The 10,044-nt window shown below is 34.8% G+C and overlaps 2 protein-coding genes across 2 annotated transcripts; one reads left to right on the top strand and one right to left on the bottom strand.

The window, feature by feature from the left end:
- The first annotated feature begins 214 nt into the window (after positions 1-214).
- LOC141677364 (ankyrin repeat protein SKIP35-like) lies at positions 215-7,438 on the top strand. The gene is made up of 4 exons (XM_074483259.1): positions 215-348; positions 692-1,498; positions 4,038-4,470; positions 6,507-7,438. Exons 2-4 carry the CDS (start codon positions 879-881, stop codon positions 7,290-7,292), a joined length of 1,839 nt encoding a protein of 612 aa, XP_074339360.1. The 5' UTR covers positions 215-348; positions 692-878; the 3' UTR covers positions 7,293-7,438.
- Positions 7,439-8,637: 1,199 nt separating this feature from the next.
- Positions 8,638-9,060, bottom strand: LOC141680127 (secreted RxLR effector protein 161-like). Its single transcript, XM_074486435.1, has one exon. The coding sequence runs from the start codon at positions 9,058-9,060 to the stop codon at positions 8,638-8,640; it is 423 nt and encodes a 140-aa protein (XP_074342536.1).
- Positions 9,061-10,044: the final 984 nt, after the last annotated feature.

Raw genomic sequence — 10,044 nt, 5'->3', positions numbered from 1 at the left:
GGTTAAAACAAAAGAATATAAAATATCATAAGTGTTAAACCAATATAATATTCAATCAAGTTAAAATAAAATTAAAAAAATAAAAATAAATTATACTTCCTCTATATTCTTAATAATAATTTTTTTTAATTTTTAGGCAAGCTTGCTTGACCGCTTAGTTAAAATAAAAAAAAAATATTAATTTAATATTTTTATTAAAAAAACAACAGAGGGAGTATAATCTGAGCTAGTTTTAGACTTCAAAGGGCTTCTGAGAAAATAAACAGACAAGGGTAGACATTGGCGGGTCTGTCTCACACACACACACACAGACTACACTTACTACTTCCTCCCCTCATTCATCAACAGGTCTTGCTTCCTTTCCTCTCATCCTCCATCACTTTCTAGCTTTTTATATTAATTCAATTTGTTTATTTCATGTTTTCTTCATTCTTTATTTGTTTCCTTTTTATGTTGATTGTGTTTTCTATGTTTATAGTTTGCAGCAGATCACTTATTTCTTAATTCTTGGGGGGGGGTTATTTAGGGTTTTTGCAGTTATATATGTATGTATGTATATGTACATACGGAAAAGTTTCTATTTTTAATCTTGATGGGTATGTGACCTTTTTTAATTCATGTTAAGTGCATTAATCAAGATACCCAATATGATTTTTAATGGGTTTTCTTGTTTTTTTTTCCGAGATTCCAGGCTTCTTGATTGGGAGATAGTGGTGGGGTTTTAGTCCTTTTATGTCTGAAGAAGAAACAGCATCAAGATTTCAGTTTCTTGTTGTATGTATAATCGTAGTTCGGATTGAGTTATTTTGTAGTTTTTGTGGTTGGAGCACCTGAGGGTTTTGATTCCGGACCATACTGGAAGTTATGAAGGAGTATAAATGGAAGATAAGGAAGCTTTGGTGGAGCTTACATTAATAAATAATTTTATGCCTGTTGATGAGTGTACTACAATGAAAATTGATGAGGCGGGTAATGGTAGTATGAAAAATGAGCAAGGAGAGGCAAGTGATAGAAATTTAGTGTTCTCTACGGAAGATCTGATGGTAACTGACGGACATTCGGAAATGTTTGTAAGTAGTTGTACATGTGGGGCAACCAAAAAGTTAAAATCCGGACCGGGGACCTCTGAGTCTGAACCTTGCAATAGTGTTAACGGTGCGACTAAGAAGAAACGTAGCAGGCAAGACAGGATTGAGCTGGGGCGAATGTTTCTGGCTGCCGTGAGTTGTCATGACTGGGAACTTGCCGAGAGTCTGATAGTGTTGGCAGATCCGCAGACTCTTAACAGTTCTTTGTGCATTTCACTTGATTTTGTTTGGTTTTTAAGCACAGAAGAAGATTTGTTTGGTATTACGGCAATTATCAAAAAAATAATTGCTAATGGTGCATATGACTTTACAAGAGCTGTTCTTAGAACATCATTCCTTGCATCTTGTGTTTCGGCTTGCCAAAGTCGAACAATGAGCCTGGAAGATACTGTGTCTATAATGGCAGGAAGGTAATGACTTTCCCCTACTCTTATTCTGATATTTTAATCCCTTTTTTGTATTGTCTTTTTTTTTTGTTATTCTGATATTATTACCTTTCAAAAAAACTTTCCTCCTGTTTATAACTTTGTTTCCTCCTATAGGACTGAGTATAAAATAAATATAATTTAAGCTATGCTATCAGACTCAAGTAGGGAGTGTCCAACTTATGATTTCTGAATATCGGCGACAAGGGATCTTGTCCCATATATTGATACGGGTGTGGGGGGACGCGCATAATATCCAAATAATTTTATTAAATTGTATTTACACACAGTATTATGGGATTTTTTAATCACTACACTTCATATCACGGCAAACAAGGAAAAATCTAATTGGCCTTTAAGCGACATGAATGATGGAGAGATCTATCTAGGTTTAGCATAATATTAAATATCGACGTCTTCTTCTCTCGATAACTGCATAGATGATTAGTTATTAACCTCGATTAAGTAATATATGTTGTCAGTCTCAGTAATAATAAATGCAATGAATTTCTCACTTTGACTAATTACTTAAATTCTTAGGTACTAAGATTACTAATTTCCAGAGGTTATATTGTACTTGGACTTGGTGTTTTAGTTGGTCAAAGTGTCCAAATTTCATTTTAAGGATCCAAAACAAATGAGTGTTGCGTCTGAGTGACCAAGGTTCGGAGAATGGTACCATAACCAATAGAAGAGTCAAATTAATGAAAATATAAGGAGCTGATTTAAACCATTAGACTCCTACAGTCATTTTTGGTGTCGCAAGGAAATGGTTGTCGTGTTAAATATTTATATGATCTGATCCTCTTTAAGTGCTATTAGCCTTTAAGTATCACCATAGAAGTCTAATTTAGTGCTCTACAATTTACTAGGTGATGCCACCGCGGTAAGCTCCCCGTTTCTATTTGATTTCTATTAAAATTTTGCAAAATAAAACTATTACATTTCCTGTTTTTCATCTTATTTTTAATTAACAATGTTTAAAACAAAATTACCACATTTGGTTATGATTCTGAAAATTTTATTAGATAAAATGTATGATAATTACTAGGCAGTTATTCATTTTTTTAGGTATGGTCAATTACAAGAAATGTAATTACTCTCGCACACATTTCTCCATCAAAACTCCATCACTCGACCATGAGAAAAGGGACATCCACTAAGCTACCATGGTTGTCACGTCGGCGAGTCGAATCGAGTCAACCGGGGTGCCCGACAAGTCGAGTCGTGACTAGTTGAGACTAGAAGTAGACTAGTTGACACTAGTCGAAATGTATTAAATTACAAATATATAAATATTATATATGTCTTGTGTAAATGTGTGTATATAAAATTATATATGCATGTTTTGAGCTACTGTGAGTGTATGTTACGTGTTTGTAAGTGTGTCTAAGTGACTAAGTAGGCTAGTTGTGACTAGTCGAGCGACTCAACAACAATGTAGGCTACAGTGCTAGAAATGTTGGAAAAAAATTTAAGCAGCGGAGAGATATTCAGTAATTAGTTAGTGCCTTGACAGGCATGCTATCTTCGTGTTAGAAGATTGATATACCTTCACTACAACTGTTCCTTTCGGGCTTGCAATTAGTGTTATTAATTTGTTGTGCCCAAGTTACTGGAACTGATAATTATGCTTTTGCAGAGATATTAAAATATCTACAAATGAATATTTGCTCATCCATAAATTGGTTGCTTTTGCATATATATAAATGTTTCGGTCTAATAGATGATTTTGCCTTACGGTTTCAAGAGATTGCGATTACATTTGATCCTTGTGCTCAATTTACGTATATTTAAAATTATAAGTAGTTATTCTTGCAAGAACGAATTTAATATTAATAGTAAGTATACAGTGTTATTTCATACTAAAGTTACCAAATATGATCAACTTGCTTGAGTTTAAATAGCATGTTTAAATGTGTCATTCTTTGCAATGACAAATGTGCATAAGCCTCTAGAATACCTCACATATGGTGTACAGGGTGATTGAAGACTACTCAGGATAAAATTAATATATCCTCTTAATTTGTATTTCTCCTTGGTTCACTACTTGTTATAGGGAAAGTTTATTTTCAGTGTGGTTGGGGTGCTTATAGTAAGTTATGAACAAAGTTGAATTCAAATACTGTTGTTTTTTGGTTCAGAACATGCACCAAACAAAGTATGACTCCAACTGGTGGTGGTGCTTGTAATTTTATGTTATCAAAATAGTGAAGTCCATAAAATGTTTTTTTTACTTGCAAATCTGTGTATAATGTATATTGTACTTGTAAAATGCCAAATCCACCTCCAGTCGAGTAGAACCCCCAAATTCTGTATTCGAAAAAAGATACTGCAGGATATGAAGGAACTGTGTTTTTCCTTGTTCTTTCAGTACTGTACAATCAAATCTTTGGTAATGGAATGTGATGTTACTCCTGTCATTAAAATCAATGTAATAGTACAAGCTGATCTTGCAATATTAGTTTTCTATAAATAGTCTATTATTTAAATTGATGTGCAATGTTCTCCTATTTTTTAATAGGTTGCACGAACGGCTTCAGGAATGTAACGGAGACGAGGTTTTGAAAGCTGAAGCTGGTGCCAAGGTCCAGAAGTTCACTAAATGGGCTCTGAAATGTATCGGTTTTCATTCCCATTGTCAGGAGGGCAGAGCTGACATCAATCAGAATGCGCCCCTACAGATTCAACTGCAGTTGTCTGCATTCAAAACCTTTCTCGATCTGGCCGGAAACAATCTCTCTGGAAAGGATTTTACAGAAGCCTTTGATGCAGCTTGTTTCCCTCTTACTCTGTTCTCTAGTTCATTCGATCCCGGTTGGTCATCAGGTATATCTGCAACTGCCATCCAAGGGTTGCTGAGCATGTTGGTAGATGGGGGGGCAGACAATGTCAATCAATGTTTTCTTGAAGCTTCACGTTTTGGGAGCACAGAGCTTGTTCGCATTCTCTTGCAGGTAAATTATCTTATTTTGTAATAAAAAGGTGATGTTATATATGGGTTTTTTGGTTTAATCTTCATATAATTTTTTTAAATAAAATTTTATTAGAAAACCTGTTCTCAAGTCAATATGGTTTTGTAAATTGCCACATTCTCTTTATTCTCCTTAAACCTTAAGTTTTTGGTCTTTCTACTGTAGGCTTTAGCCTAATGGTTCAATAATCAGTATATTTGAGGTTAGAGATCAAAGTTAAGATTAATATAGATACAACAAGCACGTGTGTGGTAAATACAGTTTCGTCAGTGATGTCATATTGTTCCTCTATTTTGCATGCAATTGCAAAGATTTAAACTTCGAATAGTTGAGACATATCAGATGGGGAACGCCAGTGATGCGAGATAGGAAACAGTGGCAATTGTGAGACTGAACAATCTGCAAGTTAAAAAAGCCATCAATTTGGATTTAAATCTTTATTGTATTTTTAATATTTTTGATATAGAGCAATGATGAACCTCTGTTTTCACATTGCTACCTTGAATGTGGTACTTCATATTAAATATTTAATGTTTCACATTCATTATTTTAGTAAGAAACAACAGTGAGATATTGGAAGAAAAATGCTGAAATCTTTGTGTTACCCTTGTATTTGTACTCCAGATAATGAGATAAGTTAAAATGCTTACAACTTGTAACTTGTTTTGATGTCAATTCTTACCTATATTCAATCTGTTGTTGGATACGTATGTGGTCCCTTGTAATTTCTTTTGCTAAAGTTTTGTAACAAATTGGTAAACACATAGTTAACACATGGGTTAAAAAAATAAAAAAAAAATATAAATAAATAAAGCCTAGTAGTCACATGGTCTGGGTCAACGAGGGTAAGATAAGATTTTTTAATCAAGTTACCAGCTATGTCCTGCGTATAGACGCCAATTTGATATATTACACAACATGTTAATCTGAAAAACTGATTCGCTTTCCATGTAGATGGTAATTGGTAAGAAATGATGGTAAATATGTTTGAGCACAGAAGTTAATCTTTCTTGCAAGGCAATTTGGACAAAGTTTGCAACAGTAAAATGCTTCTCTTAGATAATACGAATATATGCCAAATTGTATGCTGGTGTTGTTGGAACAGTAAATGAACTTTCCTATGGTTGATTGTATTGTACATATCTATTCTGCACAGAATACAAGACCAGAAATATGAACCTTTTAATTTATTTATTTCCAGATCATTATGTGTTTATAAATTTTAGGAGGAAAGATTATATTTATCACTCAATTCAATAGAAATTTCAATTACAGTACAACTCAAAAGTTTACTATCTTTAAGGGTTACCCATGAAACTGTGGTATAAGGGTGTGAACAGGTGATTTTTGTATTCTTGTTTTCCTTTGATATTATCTCGGTCTCCGAGTTTCTCCACATGTAGTCTCCGAATCTGACATTGTTTGAACCTGCTAGAGAACAAGCCAAGATTGTTTCGTTCTAGCATGACCGGTTTTATTTATGTTCCAATCTCATGATATTTCGATACGGGTGACATCTGAATTTTAGGTACCATGATTTTGTGTCATGTACATACTAGGCTTTTTTTTGAAACCAGGCTTTTTCTTTCTTTTAATTCTGCCATTGCTATATTTTCTTTCTTGAATGTAACTTTGGGCTGTCTTGTCTAAATTTATTGGTGTGAAGAAAGCACCTAAAAATAAAGGCTTAAGACTAGCAGTCAATGTGACCTAGGATGAAGAGGGCACTTTCATGTCTCGGGTATTTTCTGTGAAGGTGATATTCTCTGGTTTCTTATTTCTATAGTTTCTGTTCATCACCCTGCATAAAATGTACAATTGTATTAAATCTGAAGTTAATATTTGGTTGACGAAGGCACCCAACATGTGTATGCACTAATGTAGAATCAGAGAATTACCTAACCTGTATATGTTTTTGTTTAAGGTTATTGAAAAATCTTATTGGAACATGTAGGTGTTTTGTATTATGTAGCTTTTTTATTATGTTGTTCTGTGACATTGCTTATATATTCTTGTAGATTGCACAGAGGAACAGTTTGGATGTTGACGTTGATCTAGCTTTGGGCTTTGCATCCCATTATGGAAAGATTGGAACTATGGAGTGTCTAGTTGAAGAAGGGAACGCAATAACTTTTTTGGGTCCTTTAATGAGGGCAGCTGAGAGGGGTTGTCTGCACGTTATTCAATGGTTTGTGAAGAGAGGCTGCCGAGACATTGAACTTTGTCTGGCCCTTACAGCTGCCACTTCCAGTAGTCAAGTTGAGATTGCTGCCTATCTCCTTCCTCATATTCCCCACCATGTGCTGGTAGCTCTTAGCCCTGAAATTCTGAAGGCTGCTGGTGAAAGATGCAATGGATCCCTTGACGGGGTGGCATTTCTCCTCGAGTCTAATTTTCTTGGAGATCCTGTGGCTACGTACGCGGTGGCTGAGAGCATTTGTAAATCTGATGATGATTGCATTGCACCTCAGCTCAGGAACTTTCTCCGGAAACACTGGTCAGAAGATGCTTTCTTTGACGGGCTGAGGGAAGGACAAGAGAATTACTTAAACTTGATGAGGATTTTGAACTGGGGTGAATCCCCTATATGTTTAGGAGATCTTCCATCTCCTTTGAGGGTGGCTATAGCGTACCTGCCGTTGTATAGGGAATGTGTAAAGGCAGATTTGTTATCACAAAGACTGAGAGGGGAACTTGTTGAAGCGGCAAGAAGATTGGGAGGTATGACATTGGATGAAGCTGGACACAAAAAAGAACTCTTGGCTGTTTTGGAGCATTATCTTCCTCCGTTTTTTCTGTCCTAGTCAAGGTTATAATATCTAAGATTCTCTTCTCTTGAATGGATTTTTCCTTCGTTTCTCAAGCCTATGATGAACGTTTATACAAAATACAGAACTTAGATATAACTGAACTCAAATGGCTTACTGTTTGAACTTTTACATTTTGCTTATCCGTGTTTTTGAACTGTACAATGATGAAAGTACTTGGCAAAATATAAAAACAAGATGCTATGAATGTATTACATATGCATGCTTGATCTGTAGTGCATGACATTGAACAAATACTAAGCAGATTCGCAAGGCATGTGCTATGTTGAACATATATCGAATAATGTATGGAAAGTTGAAATGACTTTCCTTGTATTGAAATTTATGCTTCTAAACAAGAAATGTCCCCTGCTAGTTGTAATAAAAATTATAAAGGAGTTAATCGAGTGTTGTAAAAAATACTACCAAATTGGATTTAACTAAGTATTCGGTTGGAATGTTAAAACGTAGGCTTGTCAGTGTGGCGGGAAAAATGGAAAACCCGCCTCCATCCCGACCATAATAGGGCCGCCTCGCCCTGTGTAAATGTGAAGTGAGACAGTGATGGTCTAAATTTTTATCCTGTTCAGATATAAGCCGGATGTTGTAAAATACTAGCTATAACAATATTATATCGAACCTCTATAAAAGTAAATATAGCAGAAAGAGAGAAAGAGAGCAGATTAGAGAGATGAAAGCTGCTTGTGTGTGTTTTTCTTCATCACAAACAAAGCTATTTATAGCCAAAACAAGAGACAAGCAAATTAAATGCAATGTGAAGATTTCTAAGTCTAAGCCTAACCTTACTATTTAATCTTTGACAATAACAATCAATTTACAACACTCCCCTTTGATTGTTATTTTAGAATGGATCATATACTACCTCGTTAAAACGTTGTCAAAGAAAAACCCAATGGGATAAAAATTTTGGCGAAGAAAAAGAGTACAATCTCCCCTTGAAAAACTAATCATTCTCCAAAATTTTGTTGTAACAAATCTTTGAATCGACGCATTCCAATGTTATGTCGTAACTTCCCAAATGTTGAATTCGGTAATGATTTCGTGAATAAATCAGCAAGGTTGTCATCTGATCGAATTTGTTGTATATCAATTTCACCATTCTTTTGAAGCTCATGAGTGTAGAAGAATTTTGGTGAAATGTGTTTCGTCCGTCTCCTTTGATATATCATTCCTTGAGTTGATCAATGCGTGTTGTGTTATCTTCAAACATAATGGTAGGACTTCTAGTGATGTCTGATAATCCACATGATTCCTGAATATTCTTGATGATAGATCGCAACCAAACACATTCTCTACTGGCTTCATGAATTGCAATGAGTTCTTAGTGATTTGTTGAGGTTGCCACTGTAGTTTGCTTCGTAGATTTCCAGGAAATGGTTGTACCGCAATATGTAAACACATATCCAGTTTGTGATTTACCAAAATGAGGATCTGACAAATATCCAGTGTCTGCATATCCAATTAACTGAGATGTCGAGTTTTTTGGGAAGAATAATCCAAAGTCTGTTGTTCCACGAAGATAACGGAATATATGTTTGATCTCATTCCAATGTCTGTCCATCGGAGCAGAGCTAAATCTAGCCAATAAATTCACAGCAAATGCAATATCTGGCCTTGTATTATTTGCAAGATACATAAGCGCACCAATCGCGCCTAGATATGGGATTTCAGGACCAAGAACATCTTCATCATTTTCTCGTGGTCGAAATGGATCTTTATCAGGTTCCAAAAATCTAACCACCATTGGAGTAGTCAATGGATGAGATTTTTTCATGTAAAATATGTTCAAAACCTTTTCTGTATATGTGATTTGGTGGAGGAAAATTCATGTTGACAAGTGCTCGACTTGTATCCCAAGACAATATTTTGTCTTTCCAAGATCTTTCATTTCAAACTCTGTCTTTAGGTATATGACAACATCATTAACCTCTGTAGATGTTCCTACAAGATTTAAGTCATCCACATATACAGCAATAATCACAAAACCAGATTGTGATTTTTTGATAAAAACACATGGAGAAATTTGGTTACTAATATACCCATTCTTTTGCAAATAACGACTTAGTCTTAGTCTGTTATACCACATATGACCAGATTGTTTCAGTCCATACAATGATCGTTGAAGTTTAATGTAGTATATATGACGAGGTTTCTTGAACTCATCCATTTTTAACCCTTCTGTCACAATTGAAACTTCAAGCATCACGCAGCAACATGTTTTGAAATTTTAATTTATATATAGAATTCGAACTTCCGATCAAATTTTTCCCTTGACCGGAAAAATAAAAGGTCAGATTCCAAAACTAAACTAATCATTTCTGTAACAATACAAGACAACCGACCTTGAACCTTAATAAACATTAAGTAATCTATGTTAATCAAGTTTTATAAGACATAACTAGATCTCTTCCTGTGTTTTTTTCAAGATTCATAATTGTTTCTTCTCTAGATTCACTTGCATACACATGCATTACAAGTTTAATTTGTTTTCTTAACAATACAGTGATGATTCATCCCCACTAGTCACCAAACACAAATCAAGCGTACCCAGTATATCCGGCTCAAACTAAGAAAAAAAAGATACACACTAATCACCATAACAATCAAATGGAACCATAAAGAAACAAAGAACTCAAATTTTTTATTGCAAGTTCAAGGTAAAGTCAGAGGAATCCAACAACTAAGCAATGAAAGAAGTGTAAGTCACTTTTGATCAATAAAAACCAAG

The sequence above is a fragment of the Apium graveolens genome, chromosome 8 (genome assembly GCF_009905375.1).
Source record: "Apium graveolens cultivar Ventura chromosome 8, ASM990537v1, whole genome shotgun sequence".
Classification (NCBI taxonomy): Eukaryota; Viridiplantae; Streptophyta; class Magnoliopsida; order Apiales; family Apiaceae; genus Apium; species Apium graveolens.
Note: the sequence above shows the minus strand (reverse complement) of the source record. Positions and strands in the feature narration are given on the sequence as shown.